The sequence below is a fragment of the Halichoerus grypus genome, chromosome 1 (genome assembly GCF_964656455.1).
Source record: "Halichoerus grypus chromosome 1, mHalGry1.hap1.1, whole genome shotgun sequence".
Classification (NCBI taxonomy): domain Eukaryota; kingdom Metazoa; phylum Chordata; class Mammalia; order Carnivora; family Phocidae; genus Halichoerus; species Halichoerus grypus.
The window spans coordinates 93,849,532-93,874,233 of NC_135712.1; the positions used below are offsets into that span (position 1 = coordinate 93,849,532).

Consider the following 24,702-nt stretch of genomic DNA (forward strand, 5'->3'; position numbering starts at 1 on the left):
GGGCGGGGGAGCGCGAGCTCCGCATCTGGTGCCAACCAGCACGGCCCTGGCGCGGCCCCACATTCCCACACCGCGGGAGCGGCGGCTCGCTACCTGGGAGGCGGCGCGCACCACCCCAACCTGTGTTTCATAAACCCGTCGGGAAATAGTTCCCAGCCTCGAGGGCCAGTAATCAGGCCGACATTCTCTCGAAAGAACTGCTGATTATAATTCCCGAGCTGGGCGAGGGCCTCGGGGACCTAGATTTTAAGTCGACTATATAATATCATTATCATTATTAAAAGCCAGCCACCCCGCCCCACCTTCCCTTATATGCACGTCTGAAGTTGGGGAGGTGGAGGGGGGCAGTTGAACGACCAGAGGGTTGCAGCAGGGTTGTAAAACCTAACGATTTGCTAAGAAATCGGGGCCGAAAAACGCAATTTACAAAACGGCGAGTTTTACAAGATAGAGAAGGTAACTGGGCAGAAAACGCACGGCCGCCGAACCCTCGCCGCGCGTGCTCGCAGGAGCCGGCGGGCCGCGAGCGCGCCTTTTTCCAGCCGCGCCGCCTGGGCTGCGCGAGGATTTCGCAGGAAGAGGAGGCTGCCTTGGAGCCTCGGACCCGGCGTCAGCGCATCTCCGAGAGGGCCACCAACGCCTCCGTGAGCCCCATGCGGCCCGCAGTGCCCCTTCCCTGGCTGGTCGCGGAAGTCGCACTATCCCTGCCCCTCGCCCGCCTCAGCCGGGCTCTCTGTTCTCGCCTCGCCGGCGTTTGAAGCACGCATTTCACCGCGAGCTTCCTTTTCAGGGCAAAGCGCAACGTGCAGTTTAAAGTTAACACCTCCACGCAGCCACTGCTGCGGGGATGTGCGCATTTCCCCCCGCGTATGTGTACGAGTGTGTGTTTCTCCAAGAATGTCAGACTAAACGGACACTCTTAACATTTATTAAAGCCTACGTGTTCTGTCTCGAGGCTTATCGGGTTTGTCCAAACTTGTGTGTGTGTGTGTGTGTGTGTGTGTGTGTGTACGCGCGTGCGCGCGTGTCTCCACCCTCCTCTCGCCTCCCCACCCCCGCCCGTGCAGGGCGAAGTAGTCCTATATAGCGATGATAAATATCCCTGTTGATCACTTGATTGATTACCTCCCTGAAAGGTCACGCGGGCTCGCAGTAATTTCCTTTTGCCTAAGGCTCCCTTTTCACTTTTACTCTGGCACGACAGCTCCGAGTACACGGGATCTTTATTTTTTATTTTAACCCCTAAATGCAACCCCTCCCGAAAACAATGCAGACAAGAAAAATCGAATAAAATCAACTCGAGACCTTTTAGCTCACTCGCAGTCGCCTTCCCCATCTCGCTCCTTTCTTCTGGCCCCCGCCCCTCCTACTGCGACCCCCTCTCCCCAACTCAAATGTATTCTAGACACTATTTAATAGATGAGTGTCTTGCAAGTACACTCAGGCGTCCCTTGGGTCTGCATTTCATGTCTGTGACTCTCTCTTTCTCCCGTGGACTAAAAATTCGGATTTAAACCACTAGACAAGCTATTAATTTAGCTAGACTACCCAGGGTCCTGAACCCAATTAATTTCTAATAATTATAGCCCAAGGGGGCTAGATAGATCTCCCTGCCTCTTTCTTTTATTGCCACTCCACGCCACCGAGGTCAGCGTATAATAATAAAGTGTATATTTTGAAAGCGATCTCCAGAACAGTGAGTTATTGCAATGAATGAAAATTGTTTCCATTTTGGCTAATTGAGCCCGTGGCCGAAAGCTAGAGCTCTGAGACTAAATAAAGAGGACTGTTTCCTTTCAACATGAAGAAACCCCTGCCTAGCTCTGGTCACCCAGTGAGAGTTTAATTTCTTAACAGCCAACCTGAAACCCAGCGTTGGGTAAACAGTATTAATAATTGCATTACAATGATTAAATTAATCTTGCTGGTAACCAGGAGAATATAGGTTGAATAGCAAGATGTAAAGTTCACTGCACAAAGACAATAGGCCAAGAAATACCTCCATAAAGAATTCAAACTTTCTTCCAAAGACACTGTGGGGCTGGTTCAATTATATTTCGAGGAAAGGAAAAGTTCCTGTTGCATGCAATGTATTGAAAATCAGTTCTTTGCCGTTTTTAGCATTTATTAAAGAAACATAGTTGGAGAAAGGGTATACTTCTCTTGTCTTCTTTCATGACCCCTCTTCCTTTCAACTCCCATCTTGATTTCTCTACTTCTCCTTAAAAAAATTCCAAAAAAAAAAACAAACCCCAACAAAAACCACGAAACAAAATATGACAGTAATAAAACAAGCAAATCCAGACAGCCCTGTAAGCTCTTCGACTTTCCAAGGAGACACTGTTTCCAGGATGCTCGCTTCCGTTGGAGAAAACGCAAGGAAACGTTGGCACTCATGCCCCTCAAGGAAACGAATTTCAGGAGGAGAGGGAAAGGTGGGTGGTGGGTAATCGGGCAGCGGGGGCAGTTCGGCCAACTTGTTGGAGGCCTCCTTTCTCTTGGGCGAGCGACAGCTTGGACGTCCCGTCCGAGGGTTTTGGGAATCTGAGGGGCCGCTGAACAGAAAGTCACCTGCTTGGGTCTCACGGCTGAGACTTGGGACAGGTGGAACTGACGGGGTTCATGTACTTGGAAGTGGGAATCCGCCCAGGTCCGCACGCCGGGGCCGCGGCGCTGCAGGCGGCGAGCGCAGTCAGCAGCTGTTGGGCGTTTGCTCCATCAGGTTAAACACACTTGAACTAGAAACTTAGCTTTTTTAGTAACACTCACCTAGGGCAGAAAGCAAATAGAGAGAGAGAGACAGAGGGAGGGAAACCCAGCTTTCGGGTTTGAAAAGAAAAGTGATGATATTGTGAATACTTCACTAAAAAAAAAAAACAAAACAGCAAAAAAGAATGATGCCTTGTCTATTCACAATGCTTTGGCCCTAGGGCACAGAGGAGTTTGTGTTTATTATTTCAGTTGGAAGAGGTTGGATTTGCTCGTGTCCCGAAACTCTTGGAAAGACCAGGCATTCGCTGAGGCGGCCGCGACCCCAGGGACTTAAAAAACCAGAAGGGGAGGGTGCTCCAGCAGCGCTTCACCCCCGCGCCCTTCGCTCTCTAGAAAAGTTTAAAAGACTGGGATCTTTAAGTTTGGGAACTCCGATTTTATTTTCTTGAGTCCATATCCTACCCAATTCCGTTCACAGCCCCCACCCCACCCCTAAACCGCCACGTGGTTTATAATTTCTCAGCGGAAACAATCATCGCAGCTTCACGTATGGGTCTTCTATTTAATCTTGGGGTTGGTTCCATGGTACCTTCGTTTCCTAGAAAATTCTCTGGCACTCCTCTTAACCTCCTCTCTTCAAGTGGACCCATAAGATGAAAGGAATTAATGAGAACAGCAGAGGGAAGGATAGTAACTCCTTTTATTATTTTTTTTAAGCTTCCCGGGGCTGAGAAGGTGAAATGAAAAGTCCCAGGCAGAGCCTCCGACTGTTCTGGGAGCTCTTCCTCCCTATGGGGTCTCCTTCTCCTCTCCTGGGGGACAGGGCCCTCGAGGTTCCGATAGATGGTAGGGGTCTGATCTTCCAGTGCAGCCTCTCCATCCTGTGGCCTAGGTGAGGGTCCCCAGGGAGTCCTTAAACTGATCAGAAGCAGCTTCTATGAACATCATGCCGCCAGCCTAGTGTTTCTCTCCCTAGAGACTCAATTACCTTTCTAAAGGTTCTCAATCCCCCACTTCTCCTTTTCCTCTGGGGGCACTTACTGGTCAGAGGGAAGGCACTACTCCATCTAAACCGAGGGGAGCCTGTGAACTCACATTCACAGACTTCTGGGTATCCACATTCAGAATGTTGAAGTGCCTGGTGCTTTTGCACCCAGCTCCGCTGTGTGTAAGTACAGCACCCGGATGCACAGAGCAACAGGAATTACAGTCTGACTGGAAAAACAAAAAACAAAAAACAAAACCCACCTGCCTCTTCAGTCCAGAGGCAATGATAAGAGTACTCTTGTGTCCGTCTGGTGCTTACCAGAACCTTCTCTTTTGGAAGTTATTTTACTCCTGCTCTGTGCAATTCCTTCCTTTGCTCCCTTTCTTTTCCTCACATTTCAACATTACACATTTGTCTCTCTTGGGACCTGTACTTGGTTCTCCAGGGACCTGTATCTTACAGTCACATGCTCCCAGAATTACACAGCTCTGGAGAAAGAAATGGTGGGCATCCTTAGCCAGGGTGATCCTTTGAATTTTGACTTCCTCAGAGATATTTTATGAGCCATTGGTGAATGCCCTTTAGGCTTGAACCTTACTGTTTGCTCAGGACATTCTCAGTGATCTCTCTTCCCCTCCCCTGCCTTTGCCAAACTCATGCCCAGGGCTTGCTTTTCTTTTCCTTTTCCTCTAACTGGAACATCGAGGATGTACTGTTGCAGCACAGAGACTGAAAAGATTGTAATTTTCTTTTACGGTGTCTGGCAGGATTTGCAACAGATATTATTGGGGACATAAATAGCTCATGGAAGGTATTGAACAAAACTGTTTAATGCAAGGAGGTTGTACCAAGAGAAAATCTATACGTAGTTGAAATTGATTCATACCTTGAACACAGCTGGCCCCTTTAGGATTTCCCCATTTCTATGTGCCCACTTCATTGGTAAATCCTGTAATTAAAGCAAGTTTCAACAATGTATTTTTTAAGGGTGGGGGAGGAATTTCCCCCCACCTCCTCTTTCTTTTGACCCCAAAGGTTGTGGGTTTAAGCGAATGAGTGAAAATGGCTGGCAGGCTGAGCTGCAGCCAGAGGAGATGGGGGCAGACTTGGGGGAGGCCGGAAGGTGACAGCCAACCTCAGGGACGCAGGAGGTCTTGGATATTAAATGCCCGAGCCTGTCCGGCCTGGGAATCAAAGGTGATCATTACTGCTTGGTGGGAATAGACCACTGAAATGTTCCAAGGGTAGCTGCAAGCATTGGATTATACCTAACACCGAGCAAGAAAACAGTTACTTATTTAGCTTTCAACTCTGAAAGCACAAAGCCGCAATAGCTTCAGCAGCAGCAGGGGCGGCAGCAGCAGATTGCCTGAAGTTCAGGATGATTCTCACTTTCTCTTGGATCGTTTGTCAACAGTCCTGTCCTTCTAGTTCTTTAGCATGGAAAAGGTTTTAAAAGCCCCACTTCTTGCTTTCTCCGTGGATGGTATAGAAAATCTCCTGCAATTTATGGTGGGAAAAACAATAATAATAATGATACAGGCTTATTGGTGATTCCAACACAAAATCAAGCCTTTGCCCTAGTCTTTTTATTCCGCCCCCCCCACACCGCCCGCCTTTTTTTTGGGGCGAGGTGTCTGCTCCCCTCTGGCTCCCTGTGCTCGCTCCCCGCCCCCCGCCGCCCTCCCCGTGGCTCCCTTTCTCCGCCTCCTCAGCGATTGCCATCTGACAAGATCTCCAAATCAAAGTGATAAATCGCTCCAAACTTTTTTTGGCGGCGCTGAGATGTTGGAGGGGCGTCTAGCGCGCATGTGCGAAGGTGTCCGAACTGACAATGCTGGAGAGATAGCGAGTGTGGATTGAGAGAAAGGGAGAGAGGGAGGGAGAGAGAGTGAAAGAGGGAAAGACAGAGAGTGAGTGTGTGTAAGTGCGTGTTTGTGTGTGTGTGTGAGGGGGGGGAGAGAGAGAGAGAGAGAGGAGCGAGGGAGGGAGCGAGAGGGAGAGCAAAAGAAGGAAAAGATCCAAGAAAAAAAAACCCCAACCACACACCAGCGGCTGCAGGACTGGGCACAGCATGAGATCCAAAGGCAGGGCAAGGAAACTGGCCACAAGTAGGTGCAATATCCCTTTTCTATTGGCTTTCCCCCTCCTCTGCCATCTTGCATATCTGTCTCCAGCGCTCCGGGAGGGAGCGCGCAGCTGCCTCTCGCGCCGGGGCCCGGGTGGAGGGCAGGCGCAACGCAGCCCCAGCAACCTGCCGGTCCTAGCCTTCGCGCCCGGCCTCCCGCGCTCTCGCTCTTGGTTTGGGCGCCAGAGGAGCCGGGGCAGCCCTTAGCCCCGCGCACCGACCAGCTGTGGCAACCCCGGGGTGGGGGTGGGGGTGGGGGCAGCCAAGACCGGGGTGGGAGGGAGAAGAGCGCGCGAGAGCAAGCGGGAAGGGGTGGGGTGGGGGGGGGGAGAGGAGATGAGAAAGTCTCCCCCTCCCCTCCCCTTCCCCCCAGGCGGAGGAGAGTTGCCTCTGGCCAACCAGCTAGTCCCGGGTATGGGAGGGGGAGCGGGGGATGGGGGGAGGCGGGCTGGGGATGGGAGCGTTTTCGAGTCTTGGTTTGTTTCTGGGGTTTGGGGTGGGTGGCAGGCTCGGAGGGAGCCGCAGTGGCGGCGGCGGCGGGCAGCAGTGGTGGAGTTGGGAAAAGTTGCGAGGCGGCCGCTGGAAGTTGCGCGGGCTGGCGGGCTGCGCCGAGCTGCGGTTGCGGTAGTGGGCGCTGTGCGCTCGGCGGTGCTCTCCCGCGTGCGCCGCGCGGCGGGACGACTGGGGTGGGGAGTGGGGGGACGAGAGTGGGGGCAGTAGTCGCCGTGTGTGTGTGTGTGGTGGTGGTGGGGCGCAGGCAGTGCAGAGCTACCGGCTCGCCGGAGCCGGGGGCAGGTGAGGAGAGAAGAGGCCCCGCGAGCGCCTGGAGAGTGAGGAGTGCAGGGCGCGCAGCCAGCGGCGACAGCCGCCGAGGAGAAGAGGGCCGAAAGGGCCTGCTCCCGCCTGCGAGATCCAGGCTGGCCGGGCGCCGAGTGACCCCCAGGGGGCGGGCTGCCGGGACTTTAGGCCGCGGAGAGAGCGCCGTAGAGCCTGTCGCTCTATTTCTGGATGCAGCCCGGGTCTCGGGTCACTAACCCTCCCCGGCGCCCCCTGCCTGCCCGGCGTGGAGCCGCGTTGGTCACGCGGGACCGGGGAGATTGGGTTCAGGGCAGGGGTGGCAGGGTCCCCATCCCCCACTCTTCTCACAGAAGTGTCGGGGGACTTCGCCTGGAATTGTCCGCCGAACCGACACAGTCGGGAAAGGCAGAAGCCTAGATCGGGACTGTAGGCGTCAGGACTGGGTTTGTCCAAATGCTTCTAGCGCAAGTGTAAGGGGACTAGGAGGTGCCGAGACCCGGAGCAAACCCGAGCAGTCCAAAGCCCTCCTTCTCGAGGTGTCAGCACGCGAGGCTGGAGCAGCCTCGGGAGGGGACAGGCCGCCGTTCGCTCTTCCACTCGCTGAAAACACCTAATTGTTTTGCTTGGGGACCAGAGAAAGGAGAGATGGGGGTGGGTAGGACGCTTCTCCCCAGTAAAATCCCCAATCTCTCCCCTCTCCTTTGCGCATTAAAACCAAGTACGTCCCCAAGCCTTCCAGCCTCCCAGGTCCCCGCAGCAGCCGCGCGGAAGGCAGCGGCACCTCTGCGGGCTGGGTTTCTTTGGCAGTGGGAGTCCGAGGTCTAGCCCAGTGAGATGGTGTCATCGTAGGCTCCTTTCCAGTGCTTCGTCCAGTCCTCACTCAAGCACTCCTTCACTTCCCAGTACGTTTCCTTTCGCCCTGGTCTCAGGGATCAACCTAAGTATAGGGCTCTTGGGTCATCAGTACATCTGTTTCTCTTTTGGATATTGTTCATTTCACTTAGCTGCGACGTTGTCAAAGGGCGCCAGTAGAAGACCCGTTTTTTCTGTTTTCTTTTAAATGTGGCCGATGTCTTTATTTTCATCTGAGGAGGAATTAAATGTACATATGTTTGGAGGCCTGGGGGCTTCAATTCCGGCTAAAGGTTTGGAGTGAGAGAGAGAGAGAGAGAGAGAGAGAGAGTGTGTGTGTGTGTGTGTGTGTGTGGTTGGAGGGTGGGCGGACGAGAGCGGTGTTTTGGGGGGGGGAGGCGTGGAGAGCCTATTTCAACCATGCCTAAACTGTGAAATGAAAGCCGAATGCTTTGCGCCTCATTGCCCGGTATCCGCCGAAGTGAAAGCAGAACACAAAACCCTTCGAATTTTCTTGAGCAACTTTTTCAACTATTTTAATTGCCAAGCTGTACGCCGCCCTATTAAAATATTCCCGCACGCACAGCCCGCTCAACATCCAGAAACTGAACCTCGTTTTCCGATCTGATGATACTTGTCATTCATCCAGTGGGAGACCCATTTTTTGTCTCTAGTGTCTCTCAGGATGCCACTGCCGCTTTCTGATAGCTAGATAGGAACTCTTACAAACTTTTCTTGCTGAGCCTCTGGTTCTCGCTCACGCTGCTCCAGCTGTTGCCACCAGGCAGCTTTTCTTGGGCAGAAGCACTGCTTTATGCAATTCTTCAGTTACAATCTGGGTAATAAAGGAAATCATATCAAAAGTAGGGATTTTTTGTATTTTAAAGCGCTATTTCCGTCCCCCGCCGTAGTGCGTGAGTTTCCTTGAGCGTGGCAGAGATAGTCAGTGACCCCTTGCCGTGCAGTCCAACGAAAACTTCGCCGCTCTGTCTGCACCGGTTTCTTTCTTTTTTTTTTTCTGGCTTAGAAAGAGGCAGTGTGACCAGCATACTTTAAAAAGCATACCTTTATGTTTTTTTAAAATGCAAAGTCAACATTGTAGTGGAAACAAATCACATAGGAACAGTAGTTTTCTGGATTTCTTGTTATTCTTTTTGTCTTTTGTAAATTTCTTTGGTGGCCAAGTCCTGTCCGGGTCTTGGCTACGGTACAGGATCCCTTGAACCCTGAAAGTACCCACTGAAGTTAAGCCCAGAACGAATGCACAACCCATGTTCCAACGTATAGGGCTTGTTTTTTTCTTCTTTTCTTTTTTTTTTTTACACACTGGTTGAAACCGATAAATTCGTTGCAAATCATTTGGGAAGAATAAACCGTTTAATTTAAAAAAAAAAAAGAAGAAGGGAAAAGCAAGAGGACTGACAGTTGTACTGTCTAAAGCCCTTGGCTTTTATTCCCATCTTTAAGAAAAGAAAACTAAAAGCAGACTGCGGCAGCGCCGGGAGGCTTCCCAGCGGTTTTTTTGGTCAGCTAGGAGAGCACCTGGGCGGTGCCAGAATTGCCAGTTGCAACTTTTTTCTCCTGGTGATGGGAAAGAAGTCAAGTTGGGTTTGCCCAGCCTACCTAGAGCCGAGACACCGAAGCAACCCCCACCCCACTTTTCTAAAGTGACACCCGGCAGGGTTTCAATCACAGCACTGAAGGAGTTGCAACGTGTAACCCCCCTTTAGCTACCGGCCCCCCAGAAGTCTCGTAAAGACCCAGAAGGCGATGCGATTAGCAAGACCCCGGAGAGGGGGGCACTTGTTACTTGTACACTTGATCTCTGTTTAAAAAGAGGCTCTTAAATAGGTAAGGTAGATGACGACCCTCCCTCACGTGCTTAAACTCCTCACCTTAGCAGCCCAATACTTAAGATAACAAAGGGAAACGCGCACCCAGGTTCCAGCCTGCACTCCCCGTATGCCCACCCATTTGTGTTTCTCTTCATAGTTAAAAAAGAAAAGATGGAAATACAGAGCTTTGTTTAAAAAACATATTTTACTTGTTTATTTCAGACTGTTTTTGAGGAGGAAAAACCCTCGCCTGTCGGAGGCCGGAGGCCCCTTCTAGGAAGGCGGTTTATTTGCCATTACTTGACCATTACCCTGGCTTAAGGCTTCTTTATTGCCTTTGGCACTTGGAGCGCAGTATTCCTGCAGCATTTCGATGTGTTTCGCCAAAAAAAGAAAAAAAAAATCTATGTTTAGGAGAAGGTTAATAACGCTTTTCATCCCCACCCCCCCACCCTAAACATTGTGGAAGGGTACCGTTCATTAGATGCAGAGGCAGGAAGGCTGGAAAGAAAGGCTCCTTTTTCAGATTTTTATTTGTAGGGGCTTGAGAAGTCACAGGTCTTGGCGACGATGTGCGTGTGAGTGTGCACGTAAGTGTGCATGAGCGAGTCTTGGAGGGGTAGCCCAGTTCACAGGTTCTCTGAGCTGAGGCCTCTCTCCACTACCCGGGCCTGGGCCTCCTCTGCCGACAGACATTCAACACGTAGGACGCTTATCGAATAGAAATTAACGCGTCATTCTAAGAAATCTTTACTTCCTTCTTCTCTCTTATAAAGTTGAAGGTAGTAACTCTGTAAGCAGTTTCCCTTTAAAGATCTTGTCGTTTGGGAGTTTATTTCATTTTTGGAAGCTGGGGCCAGGTTATCGCTGCAGACGTGGCCTGGGCCAGGGAGGACAAGGATGGGGACCCCCGGGGCAAGAAGGGCAAAGGAGGGCAAGAGAGAGACGACTTGTTGCCCTCGGCTCCTTTAGCTCAGTCCCCCTCTCCCCGCACCTCCTCCGTTTGCCTCTGCTGGAAGCGGGCCCTGGAGTGGAGAAAATTGACTTGTCACCTTCTGGCCAATGGCTCTCACCCCGTTCCCGAGGAACTCAGCTCCTAGAAGAGCCCCAGTCCCAAAAGCTGGGTACAGCCTCCCACCCCTCATCTCAAAACCATCGCAGGCAGTGGAAGCGGGCTCTCTTGGGTAGTAGGGGGTGGAGCTGGGGAGGCCCTAGTAGGAGCCTGGCAGTGCTCACCCAGGGAGGACCCCCACACCTCCCGCCCCAGCTGCTCAGCTCCTGGCTCTCAAGCTTAGGCCAGATCTTCTCTCTCCAGTCTCAGAGGGGCTGCGTGCCGGCGCACTGCTTCGCTAAGAGCGCTGACGGTGTACACACATGCACCCACGCGCACCTCTCTCTCTGTCACACACACACACACACACGCACACACACTCTCACACACGCACACACACGCTCACACGTCCGGGGTTAAGGAACACTCAAGTGGGGAGGGCAGGCACACCTTCATTCACTCACCCCGGCAGGGGGGAGAGAGGGGCTGGGGGGAGACCCGGCGGGAGAGGACAGGCACACTATAAGGATGCCAGCCACATTTTTCTGGAGTGGTGGTTAACCCTTCCTTGGCTGGAAGCCGCTGCTTCAGGCACTTTCTAAAAAGGTCTGTGGGGTCTGCTTTTCTTTTCATCTGGGCAGCCCAGTATGAATCATTAGTTCCCTCCCTACCCCATTTGCCACGGTCCTTTTTCTAAAATTAGATTTCCCCCTTCCCACTCTTCTGGCCTTGCTAGTTTACCAGAGAGTTCTCAAGGAAATTGGCTGTGTAGTGAGAACAAGTGTGAGGAAGAGGATAAAAAGGAGACAAACAAATGGAGCAGAAAACAAGAGAGGGAGAAAGGAAGACAGAAGCAGCATGCCTCTTCTTCCAGATCCCCCGTTTGCACACCGATTGGTATTATATTTTGTTCCCCAGTAAATGAAAAAAGTATAATCCTTGTTAATTATCCTTGCTTACATGCCATACAAGAAACTTCAGAGATGTTTCTACATAAGGAAGAAACTGTTTACAAAACTCTTTCAAAAGTGTGACATATCACTCTAGTTCAGCACTAAAAAGCTAAACACACTTGCCCTCCTTTGAAGTGCCCTGGCGAGGCCAGCGAATTCGAGTGCGGTTCAGATATTGCTGTGGGTATAACTAATGGCCTCTACCTATTTAGCTCAAGTGGGAGGAGAGAAAGGCCTGAATTCCTTGTCCAATGGGTCCCTCTGGAGACTGGGTTCTGGCTCCTGGCCAGTTCTGTACAATGTCAACATTGAATATTTGAATTCCCAGACTCTATTTAACAAGTTTCTAAATAAATAAACTCATTGTGTGTCTGTGTTTAAAATTATTTCACCTCTTTCATAAAAGCTACAGCATCTTATTACATTGGGCTTGCAAGTTGATTTTTTAAAAAAATAAACAAACAAACAGAGCTTAAGGCATTTTAATAGGCAGACCGTCACCGTATGTATGTTTTGTAAAGACATTCTCTCATTTGTGGCTGAGTAGGAGCTATTTCGATGGATCTTGGGCTGTTCTGTGTGCTGTGATAGCGAATTATATAAAAAGCCAAGCTAAATTCAGAAAGTCAGTGAAATATTAATCACATGAAAAGGGAGGCCTGAATGTGTAACTGTAGTGTCTTTAGATATTTGATAATTTTGTCTGCTGGGTGCTACAGGGTATGTGTCCTAAATGGATATCTGTAGACTCCCCAGTCCACAGGTATCAGTAGATCTACAGCTCTGCCTGGGTGATGTTTTGTTTCTGGGCATATTTTCTTTATGTGTGTCTGTCTTTGTAAGTTGGAAAGAGTAGATACACAAATGCTATCCTCATATTTCAGTTTGATTTTGAAAAGGACTACATGAATTCTATGTTTTTACTAATCTCTTAGCATTTGAACATCCACAGCATTTTAATGAAGATAGGAACATACTTGTTCTAAGAAGTACATACTTAATAATAATAATAAAAAAGGCAAGTTCTAGTCCTCTTGAAAGTGTGGACCCCATCTGGAGTTGTTAGGAAAGAAAGTGGAATTCATTCTAATTTATGTGTATAAAGTACAACATTATTAAAAAGAATGGGATTTGAAAGGGCACATAGCAAAACCCATAAGAGTTAGCTGGTAACATGGAGAGCTCAAAGCCAAGAAAAAAATACCACCAACCCGTGCAAACCCTAAAATAGATTACAATGACCTCAGCCATTTTCATTTTCAAAAATAATAGCCATGATTAAAATGGGGGGAGTGTTTTACTTGGAACCATACTCTTCTGCATTATTATAAAAGCTGTTTTGTGGTTAAGGAACTGTTTCATTATAGAAAAAAAGCAAGTGAATTTTTAATCAAATGCCTAACTCTTCAAAAGCTCTTATTCTTGAATTACTTTTTATTTTAATTTTAGTTGTTATTCTTATTCATTAGCAAACATGCTTTTGGCTTATATATTCAGCCAAATCCTTGACTACTAGCTTTTATAACAAATCTAAGAAGAAATGTTATTTAGAAAAGAGATTTTGCTAATCCCCTTAGTAAACACCTGCCTAGGGGTCACTGACTATATATAACAGGAAGAACCAAGGCTTTCTTAACCTTGTTCAAGAACTTGCCTAAAGGAATTAATTTTGTACGTTAGAGTTGTTCAAATTATGACATTTGGGAAAGTCCTTGTATGTAGCACTTGGTCAGCTTCAGCAATGGGCAGGCTTATGGTAAAAATACCAGTGAGATCTCTCCATGTACATGGACCAGGCACATTTCCTTCTTTCAGGAACATTGCAAACATGCTCATCACAGTTTGAATCTGGCTGTGGTCCCTGATTGAATAGCCAGGTCATCTTCAAGTTACTGAAGGCCTCTGAAAGGTACCTGTCTTTGTAAAGTGGGAGTAGTAATACTACCCATCTTGGGCTGCTCTGAGGGTTAACTGGGATGATGCACGCAAAGTACCTAAGTCAAAAGAGATCACTCAACGAATTTGTCATTTTCCTTCCAATATATCAGTTAAATTTTCTGAAGAGGAATTTTTTAGACATATTTCCCTCCACTCTATTTTTTATAAAGTCTCATTTTTAGAAGCATTTGCATGTATATAGTAAGCATTTTGTCTGTCTTCTCAATAAATCATGCCCTGAGGATAAATTTGGGCACATTAAAATTGTATACTAAGCCAAAATAGGGAGTAAACTTATTCTGAAAACTGGAGAATCTTTCTTTTTGGGGAGGGGGACACTGGGTAAATAAAGTAATTGAAATTTTAACCTTGCTCCACTGATCTTGGCATTGTATGCACACAGCCTAAATTGAATTATGTATATTCTCCAGTTGTCATTAGACCATAATCCCTGTGGATGAACATTTTTTTTTTTAAGATTTTATTTATTTGACAGAGAGAACACAAGCAGAGGGGGAGAGAGGGAGAAGCAGGCTCCCTGCTGAGCAAGGAGCCCGATGTGGGACTCGATCCCAGGACCCTGGGATCATGACCCGGGCTGAAGGCAGCCACTTAACCGACTGAGCCACCCAGGCATCCCTGAACATTTTATTTTTAATGGAATGAGTTTTTTTTTAATTTAATGATTTTTTTAAAAAGATTTTATTTATTTATTTGAGAGAGAGAGAGAGTGCATGCACAGGAGCGAGGTGAGGGGCAGAGAGAAAGGGAAAGAGAATCTCAAGCAGATTACAAGCCAAGTGTGGAGTCAGAAGTGGGGCTTGATCCCATGACCCTGAGATCATGACCTGAGCCGAAACCAAGAGTCAGACGCTCAACAGACTGAGCCACCCAGGGGCCCCAGTGGAATGAGTTCTGTAAGTCACTTTACCACCCTAGCTGAGTTGCTCTTCTCTAAATCAGGAGAATGGACTAGAGCACAGCTTGTAATCTCAAATGTCTATAGGATTTGGCAGGCACAATAAGTGAATGAAGCAAAGTGGGTATAAGCACTAAACCATCTCCTATTTTATTTAAATTTTTGACACCCAGCCTTGTATTCTAGAACAAGAAGGAGTGGTGGGGGACTGAGTTCAAGCCTCCTCTAAAGGAGGCAACTGCTACTCAGTTCTAGCTCACTGCTGCCATTTGGATAAGGGGGCTCAGTGCTGCTAGGTCTCCAATTATTAAGAGAAGTCTCATATCGGGATTCTTATTTAAATTTTCTCTACTTTAAAGTGTTGACTCAGTTAAAGTAAATAATCAACAACAAGCAACATTCTGTAGGCCCAACGAAACACCTCTGTCTGCTGTGTATAGTTCATGGACCCTGGGTTTGCAACGTCTGGATTAGAGGACTTCCAAGGGTCCTTCAAAGTTCCAACATTTTACGATATCCACAAGGCTTCCTGAATATTATCTTGTGTTTTTAAGATCTTTATCTTCCTTCTCCAACCCAAAGTTAATGTGTGTGTATGTGTGTGTGCATGCATGTGTGTGTGTGTGTGTGTGTGTGTGTGTTTATGTTTTGATAGGTGGAAGTACTTATTACAGAATCTGATATCTGGCCATTTATCTGGGAAAAAAAAAGTCTTTCACGGCCATGTTGTGTCTTTCTTTCCCTCCATGCCGCTTTATCATTAATTGGCTTAAGAAAATAAACTGAAACACTCAACTCCCCTTCTCATAGCCAGTGGCCACCATTCTTTCTTATTTCTCACTCAACCCAATTCTTTGATTTGTGGTCTGGGGGTTGGGCAGTAAATCATTAGGAGATAGTTTTCTGTGGTTTTCCACAGTGGGAGAAGAAATAATTTGGCTACTGTGAGTATAACAGAGGAAAATTCATCCCTGCCCCCTAGGAGGGTCCAGATGTCCCATCCTGTGCATGTGTAACTGAAGAACCCAATCGATTTTTAAGACATGAGCCTAAGATGAAGAAATTAGTTTTTAAGGGATGACTGTATTATTTGACAAGAGTGGCTCTCCTTGCAGGAAGGTTTATATATATTCGGGGAATATTTGAAAGGAACACACATTGTTCTGTTTATTATCCTGAGCCGTATTTCCAGCAGAAGTAGTAGGTGAATAACAGGTAAAATTAAGTCCTGGTGACTAAAAGGACAAGATATGATGATGGAATACCAATACAGGGGATTCTCCTAATAAAGTGTGGGCTGAGCGCCTTATAATATGTAAATCAGTACTGTAGTCAAGGAACTGGTCAACAGATACTTGTTACCATCAGTTAACATTGTTGGAAAAATCATCAGATAATTCAGTGTTTGCACAGGAATCTCTAGAGTAGTGATAAGCCATGCCTACAGGCATTATCAGTGGGTTATCAGATAACATAGCTCCCATTTTTACACCTGACACTGAAACCTAAATTCCTTAGCCTGGTCTATGAGGGCCTCCCACCCTTGAGTCAGAAGAATGTGGTGATTCTGAGCCCAGGTTCTGACTTACATTAACCTGGGTGTGAATCCTGACTCCACTGTTTACTAGGTGAGTAAAATGAAGGCAAGCCACTAAAAGTACTTACCTCACGTGAGGATTTGATTAACTAATGCGTTTAAAGTGTCTGAAATACAGTAGGAGCTCAATATGTGTTCATTAGTATTTTATGAACTTTTCAGGCTTATTTATATCCGTACCCAGGACTGGTCTATTCAGCCTAACTTGTTTGCTCATTCTGCTCCTCTCCCTTTCTTGCCAGCCCAGCCTTTTGCTTCCGTCTTCCAACTTTTGGCCACAATGTTGCCTTAATCTGTAAATCTACCCAGACAGTACTTTGACCTTCAAAATCTAATTCCTTCTTTAAGAGTTAGTTTAAACCCTCCCTTCTTCATAAGATTCATCCTCATCACTCCTGGAGATGTGATTTCTCTATGTCTTTTTATTCCAATAGCATGGAATTATTTTCACCTACCGTCATTTTGGCATTTTATTATAAAATCCTTATCTTCACTACATATATTTACCTATAGATATATATATCTTATTTTTCTAGCTAACTCATAAAACTCCTGGAGAGCCCATTTCTGTTTTGTATAGTGCCTAGTTCTTTGCTTTGCATATGGCAGATACCGGTACAATTAGGTGATAGTGGTTAGTGATGGGCTTTGGTGGATTATGTGAACCCCTTCAATTTCTCTGCCTGTAAAACCTGCACAGTCAGGTAATGTCAGCACTAGAACTCCGGGGTATCTGACACTTTAATTGCATACTAAATTCACAATTGGCCTATTTTGACAGTGATAAACCACCTGGAAAGCACATTTGGAAAGTAGAGTATTATTCCTAATTTTCACCAATAATGCTCCTCATTTTGCCAGTGCAGGTATAAACCTATGGTTCTTTACTTAAATTACAAATTGTTATTGATCTACACTTGATCTTAAGGTTTATGGAAACTCTGTAATGGACCTGATTCTGGAGACTGTCAGTGGAGTCAAGATAGAGATGGTTAAACGTTTTGTGGACTCATGTATTTCCCAGGGGTTTTGGGTAGTCAGCTTTACAAAAGTCATCAGAAGTTGAGATTTTACATAAATGGTAACCCCAATATATGCAATATTAATATAGACCAAAGCAACATGAATTTTGCTCTATATTTTAATATACATTTATGATTGAAGGCTCTTTTGAGCAATTTAAGGCCAACAGATAATGATGTTGCATTGGATTTTGTTTTGCTGATGAAATTAGCCCCACTCATCCAACGGAGTTACTTTAATTAATTAATTAATTTAAAAGATTTATTTATTTATTTTAGGGGGGATGAGTGGGGGAGGGGCATAGGGAAAGAATCCTCAAGCAGACTCCCTGCTGAGCACAGAGCCCAAAGCGGGGCTCCATCTCAGGACACATGAAATCATGACCTGAGCTGAAACCAAGAGTAGGAGGCTTAACTGACTGAGCTACTCGGTTGCCCTGGGGTTCCCGGAGTTCCCTTAATTTAAATGCAACTATGACTTCTTCTCCACTCTTTCCCCCAATCCCTGTACCCCACTCCCCACTTCCGCACCCCCATTTCACAAATCCCTTATCTTTATGGAGAAAATTTTTGCCCTTTATGGAGGGCTATTAGCATCTTGGACAACTGTCCTCAAGTCCTGAACAATTACAGAGTTTCAGTGCCTGTTAGGAGTTTTCCTACCCCAAGACCAGCCAGGTGTGACTTTTTATCCTGTTCTTAGGATTGTTCTTAAGGCATTGGAAGTCTCTTTAAGGAAGGGCAGAGACTAAGAACCACAGATTTTATACTTTGGTGCTGATTATAGACTTTACCTTTGGCAAGAAATATGAAATTAAGCAGTAATAAAATGTTTCATGATAAGATGATAATAAAAATGAATGGAAGGATGGAACAACTCTCTTGGTTTCTGCTAGAATCATGGTTTGTGACCTTCTTTTGGATCTCTGACACTTCCCAGAATCTGATGAAAGGTATGGAGCCTCTCTCCAGAAAATGCAAACATGCATAAAAATTCTCACATAATTTCAGGGGCCCATGGACTTCTAAATTCCAGTTATAGATATTACAGAGGTTTGCCCACGTGTTCAGACTTGATTCACCCTCCTATGTTTATTATATAATGTCCCAAAGTCTTATATCAATCTTTTTTTTTACTATCATAGAAACTTTTTTTTCTGATTACAAAACTTATATAGATTTCTAACAGTTAAAAAACTACAAGACCTTATCACATAGAAAATGAAAGTTCTTTGTGGTCCATGCTCTTTTGTCACACACTGCCTGCAGATGACCACTATTTATCATTTAGTGTATAATGTCCTGCAGATTTCCCCTCCATGCATCTATTAGTATATGCATGTGTATAGATTTAGAACTTTTTAGAGCAACTTGCATTCTTCTTTTTTAAGACTTAATAATATACCTTGAACCTTTCCCCCATCAGTACGTATCAATCTAACACATTTCTTTAAAGGCAGCAGATCTACCATTGTTTGGATGTCACACATCTTATTGAACCAGTCCCCTATGGATGACACTTGGGTCATTACCAGTTTTCAGAACAGAACAGAACAGAACAGACAGAGAAGTTCCCCAAACCAGGACTGTAAGGGAAAATGAAAGTGAAGTATACAATTAAAGGAAGCTCACAGTTCAGGGTGAAGTGTGCTGGCCTCTGAGCCATGGGCACAGCAGGGCTTTGGGAAGGTCATAGAGGGTTGCCTCACCCTGTCGGGACAGATCAGATTTCCAAGCATCCTTATCACCCTGAGGGACCAAGGGTCGAAGTCCAGAGCTGAAGTAGATTTTTGTAAGATCCACTGTCATATATCTGTGATATTGCAAGCTTATTGGATTGTTCTGGACCTCATATTTGTGCCCCCACTCCAATTTTTCTCCCGCTGCTTAGAATCGGTTATAGCTGAAATTAATCCATACAGCTCTAACTGGATAAGGATAAGGGTTTCAAGCCTCAAGTTTGTTCGTTTTTTTTTTAAAGTTGTAATTTCTTTGTTTGCATGGTCATTGTTATCACACTGCCTTATCCTTTTATATACACCTTAAGATCACTGATGGGACTACATGAATGCAGAAAGTTATCTGAAGCCAATCAAAAATTTTTGATGTTCCTTAAAAAAAATTACCCACAATAATTTCTAACCTATGATTTGGAAAGACCATTTTTATAGGAAAATCTTTTTCACTGGGTAGCCAGGCTATGGGAAAATTTTTATAATGGAAACTATCTCTTACTTTTAACTATAGCATCAAAAATATGACAGTATAATGTTACACACTAAAGCCCATCAGATGCAAAATTCCAGTTTTTGATTATAAGTTATAAACCAGGATAGAGAGACTTCTGAAAAGTGGTTTTCTTTGGCAATGATATTGTTGATTAAATATAAAAAATTCAGAAAAAAATTAGTTCAGCTCATTCCTTTACACAGAAGTTTACAAAAATGGAATAGCTGGGTTTTGGCCCTAGTGGGAACAACTTTTTATTAAAGCTCATTGGATTATATTAGATTAAAAACATACTAGACATTTTAGATTGGATTTGAAAAGGTACCATTCAAGGAATTAAAATTTAGTCATATATTAATATACTTTGCAATTTTGATTCCTTCGAGTACAGTATTTGTTCCAAATTCATGTATTTTTTGAGAGTGCATAAAGGTCTTTCCACGGGGCATTACTCTTGTTAACATTTTCAAAGCATATTTTAACTGAGATCAATCAAATCGAGTCAATAAATGGTTATTGAGTGCCCAGTATATATAAGTCATGAGGAACAAAATCCTAGAAATACTGGCTTTCCTAAAAATATTGACATATACCCATGACAGTAGTTTATTAACTGAGACAAAGATCACTATGTGCCTGTTGCTGGTTATCAATGACTACAGAGTGGTTTCATGAGCTTGGAATACTGAATCCTGTGCCTGATTCTTCAAATATTTTGTTAACATTGTGAAGTCACACACCCACCAAGCTAAGCGTTTGGGGTCTTCCATCTGAAAATAATATTGTACTTCATTTCTCTTAATACCTGTCAGATGTGGAGGTCATTGCCTGCCCCACTTGGGTGTTAATGCCGAGATGGTTTTCATTCGAAATACCTGAAAACAAAATCAGACTCTTTTAAAATGCTTGCTATGACTATCACCCACCCATTCATTCAACAGCTATTTGTTGGGCACCTGTAATTTTAGGTGATGGGAAGGTGGCTGCACACACTCAGACAAGACAATGGAGATCCCATTCTGGGGTCAATAAATGTATACCATCATGTACTTCCAAGTGTTGACTTCTGGCATGAAGAAATAAAACAAGGTGACTTGCTAGAGATGACGCATAGGTCTTATTTTAGAAGGGTGGGCAGAGAAGACCTTTCTGAGCAGAGAGCTAAGTGAGGAGAACGTTTATGAAGTGTTTGAAGCATGGCACATGGAAACTTAGAGAATGACAGGCGTAGTCAACTTGTCTCATTCTCTACCCTAGGGCAGAGCAGATAGGTGCATCAGTATTACATTTTGGTTCATTTTGTCAAATGCACTTATAGTTACCACACGGCCATGTCGCTGGCTCCACAAGCTGGAAGGAAGCACAGAGGTGTTTGTATATGGAGGGAGAGAGAGTTTTGTGTTTGATCTGCAAACACGAGGCTAGTGGCAGCATCAGAAGAGCACAGTAGGTTTCTGGACTCATAATTCAGTCCATTTAAACAAATATTTATGAATATATATTCAGCAATCTGTGTTGGGCACTGAGTATACATAGAGAAATGACATATGTGTCCTGCCCTTATAGTCTTGAACTTATAGTCTATTGGGAGAGACAGACATGTGAATAGATGGTGTCAGCACCGTGGGCTACGTGCAAGTGCAAGGCAAACAGCTTTATTCCTGTTGAATCACAATGATCTGGACGGTAGTGCATGACCAGTGGCATACCCTCATTTCATATCTATTGTGGCAAAAAGTTCTTCAACCTATATGCCTCTGGGCTCAGAACAAAATATATGTTTCAAATTTGAGGGTTAAATTTTGCATGTGTTTAATGCATGTTAAGGCATATTTAGAAATTTATCTATTTCAAATGCCTGGTTTGAAAGAAATTTGTATATTACAAGGGCAATGAAATGTTTCCCCAAAGGTCCACACATCACATTCGTCTGTGGTTAGGAGAATGCTGAAGGCAATGACTAAGATGCAGGGCATACTTGGGGTGTATGCCCCATAGCCTTGGGTCTGCAGATGGGCAAATTACTCTTCCCGTGCTCACCAGTCTGAGTGTATTTTCTCCCTTGTGCAGTCAGAGCAAACTGTCTCCTCACAGTTCAAGAAGAAGTTCTCAAAGAGTTTCCTCAAACTCTTTGCCACTTGTAGCTCTGTCTGAGACCAAAGATCTGATCAAAATGCCCAGACAGAAGTTACATCTCACTCTTAGGCTCAGTTTTTATCTGGTACCAGATAGTGCTTCTCAAAGACTGACAGGAGCTCAGAGAAGTGGCTTGTCTCTCAGGCTGGGATGTGATTTTGTTGTCTGTAAGACAGAAATCAGAATAAAAAACACTGCCCTTTCTTCCAGTTCTCTTTGCCAACCATCTTGCTGTGCCGGGTATATGGGCCCAAGCCAATGTTCCAGCCACTAGGCTTGGCACAGAAATCAGTGCATACAACATCATTACTGCTGGGCACAGTTTGAAATCCTGAGCAACCCCCCCCCCCCATTTGCCTAAATGCTTAAGATGCTAATGATGTCAGCACCCTCTTAATAATGTTGCAATATTAAAAAAACAAGCAAAAAATAGACTAGATCTGAGAACTCATTAGCCTTCCCCTTATTTAAATCCTACAGATTGTTCAATTATGCAACTAGCCAAATACTTGGTTTGCAAGGCCCTGCTGGGCACAGTTTGAAATCCTGAGCAACCCCCCACCCATTTGCCTAAATGCTTAAGATGCTAATGATGTCAGCATAGATGTCGTTTGACCCCTGAAGCAGCATTATATCTTTGTTTCTCTGGCCTAAAAATACCGGGTAGGTGGATCTGAAGAGGATGGGAAATGTCAAGGTGAAAAGCATGATGCATCAAGGGCTTTCAAAGGACCTCATGATCTCTGTATCACATCTCTCTTCCTGTCCTTCAATGATAGTAATCTCAGTCACCAAGGCTTTACCCTCAAGAAAGGAAATACTGTGATACCTAATACAATGAGCTCCATCTTAGGAGCATTGGCTGGGACTTGTAAACTGCTACCAGGATGTGTGGAAAGCTACCACTGGATTCGCCCCACCACATCATAACCTCTCATTATGTAGACTTGACTATCTGTAAAACTTTCCTAAGAGGAAAATGTTCTGCAGCATTGTAAGCCCTATCTACTTTGAAGATAGACTCTTGTTTCTTCCTTAGGTGTGATCATCTCAAAAGTTCAGGCTATCTTGGGCTCCATCAGCATGTTTTCTGGGGGATGATGCTGCCCGAGGACTCAGGACACAGTTTGAGTCCCTACTTTGCTATTTATTAACCTGGTGTCCTGGGGCAGGGCACTAACCCTCTGAGCTCAACACCCTGAAGTCTAAGATAGGAACAATAACAACTTCTGTCTGGGCTTCCTCCAGACTAGTGATGTTAAAATAAGATGACATATGTGTAATCTTTTATAAGCTGTAAAGAGCTGTGTACATTTAATGTGCTATTGAAAGTTCTAGAAATGATAGAATATTAAAAATGCTAGGGAGGGATTAAGAGTGCAGATTCTGGAGCCACATTCTTTAGGTTGAAGTCTTGGCTCTGCTACTACCTTGCTGGGTCACCATGGACAAGCTCCTTAGCCTCTGTGTGCCTCAGTTTCTTTGTAGGTTAAAGCTAAGTTATAATAACAGCAGTACGTAATCGTACTAATCAAGATTATTGAGTGTTCATGCATTATTAAGGTGAGTTCTCACACCTCTGTGAGGTGGGGGATATTATTATTTTGGTTTAGAGATGAGGGCACTGGGGACATGTTAGTTACTTGCCTTCGGCCTCTCAGTCCCAAGTGCAGAGCTGGGGTCCAGGAGGAATCTGCTTTACACCAAGGCCAAGAACTTGATCTGAATGTTCCCCTGTATTTTTTTCATCCAGGAATAAAAGTGGAACATTACACTGCCTGAGCATTCCAGAGCTCATAAAAGGTAATAAGATTTTGGACAGAGGACACCTTAATTTAAAGAAATGATTTCATACAACTCTTAGGAAAGAGGAATTTTGCTGCAGGTCTATGGGCAATTGTTGGTTTATGACAAGGGCTAGTCATTTATTTGCCTTTCATTTTCTTCCCAGAGTTATCTGCAGTGTGGTTTTCCATCACTTTATGTTTTCAGTTTTATTTAGGAAATCTACAAATCTCTGTTGAATGAATGATTTAGAAGAGACGTCATTACTTCATTGCCTGAAATCATAAAGTAATTATACTCTACAACTTGCTAGTGGATGGTGCTGGATTCAGATTCTGATTTTCTATTTTTTTTTTTTTTTTTAAGATTTTATTTATTTATTTGACAGAGAGAGACAGCGAGAGAGGGAACACAAGCAGGGAGGGGAGTGGGAGAGGGAGAAGCAGGCCTCCCGCCGAGCAGGGAGCCCGATGTGGGGCTCGATCCCAGGACCCCGGGATCATGACCTGAGCCGAAGGCAGACGCTTAATGACTGAGCCACCCAGGCGCCCCAGATTCTGATTTTCTAAACTGTGCACTGTGACTGTAACTTCCCCATGATCACCAGTATATTTTTAAGGCAAGGAAGCAAGCAACAACTTTCCAGATCTTTCCTCCAAGCCCGACATCTGAAACCAAGTCCTGTTACCCATCCTCAACTTTGTTTCAATATCCAAATCTCTAGGGCCTTGCAAACCAAGTATTTGGCTAGTTGCATAATTGAACAATCTGTAGGATTTAAATAAGGGGAAGGCTAATGAGTTCTCAGATCTAGTCTATTTTTTGCTTGTTTTTTTAAAAGAGGGCAGTGGACAAGTTAAGAGCAGATACAGTGACTCAAATATGACCTCAGAGAATCACTTGGAGAGCTTAAATACACCAATGCTTGGGATCCACCCCAAATCACTTAAATCAGAATCGCTGAGGACAAAGCTCAGCCAGTGGGGAGTAGTGAGTCCTGGGTATAAGAAATTGGAAAGAAGAAGGTCATTTTAATTAAAGAATTAGGGGGATAGAGATAGCAAGGTGGCTCCAAACGTTACCTTTGGGGGTGATCCCAAGGTTATATACTTTTAATGTAAGGCTTGCTTTTAGCTTTTACACACCCAGGGTTGGAAGCTGGAGATATTCTCTTAGCACTTGCTTTCTGCCTATAACTTCTGGTCTTTGTAGCAGTCATAGGTGAGAGATTTCTAGTGAAAGACCATCACTGGAGAGACATCATCACAGAGAGTGGATGATCTTTTGAGAGTCCAGGAGCTCTGACATCTTTTTGACCATTTCAATCTGGTGGCCATTTCTAAAGAGACAATAATGTGTTTTAGATTAAAAAACAACAAAAACAGAATCCACAGCTGCTTTGTGAGAGAGCACTTTCATATTGTTGGTCGCTCTTGTCTTTTGTTTTTCTAGAATCGCACACATATATGCTTCTGACAACCTTCCCGTGCAAAGGGAGCCCTGGGAATTCTAGAGAAGGCATGTAGGGACAACAGAAAAGTAATTGCAAAAAAAAAAAAATAATAATAAATAAATAAATAAAATAAAGGTCTCTACCCAGACATGTTAAAAAGCAGAAGAATTGGGATTATGCTATATTTTAGGAAGTTTGGACTCTGAATGCCTATGACCCTTATGCCTAGCTAGTTTGAATCAATGCTATCAGTCATTCACTTCCATATACATGAAAATTCATTAAATAAACATGTTCCATGTTGTT

The 24,702-nt window shown here is 45.0% G+C and overlaps 1 protein-coding gene and 1 long non-coding RNA gene across 8 annotated transcripts in view; one reads left to right on the forward strand and one right to left on the reverse strand.

The window, feature by feature from the left end:
- Window positions 1-3,398: 3,398 nt before the first annotated feature.
- On the reverse strand, window positions 3,399-6,053 carry LOC144381403 (uncharacterized). Of its 2 annotated transcripts, XR_013446592.1 has the most exons (5): window positions 5,750-6,053; window positions 4,969-5,200; window positions 4,587-4,649; window positions 3,808-3,927; window positions 3,399-3,630 (listed from the first exon to the last, which is right to left on the reverse strand). It is a non-coding gene; the product is annotated as an uncharacterized LOC144381403 (long non-coding RNA). The 2 variants fall into 2 exon arrangements; XR_013446589.1 differs by having other exon boundaries at window positions 4,587-5,200.
- The window catches only part of MECOM (MDS1 and EVI1 complex locus), a 535,065-nt gene continuing 515,818 nt past the window's right edge, over window positions 5,456-24,702 (forward strand). For all 6 annotated transcript variants that reach the window (XM_078069479.1, XM_036118315.2, XM_036118317.2 and 3 more), the window contains exon 1: window positions 5,456-5,811. Coding sequence is in view for 5 of the 6 variants with exons in the window: in XM_036118315.2 (XP_035974208.1) it covers window positions 5,775-5,811 (37 nt within the window). In the remaining variant the exon portion in view is untranslated. The remainder of the gene's footprint in view (window positions 5,812-24,702) is intronic.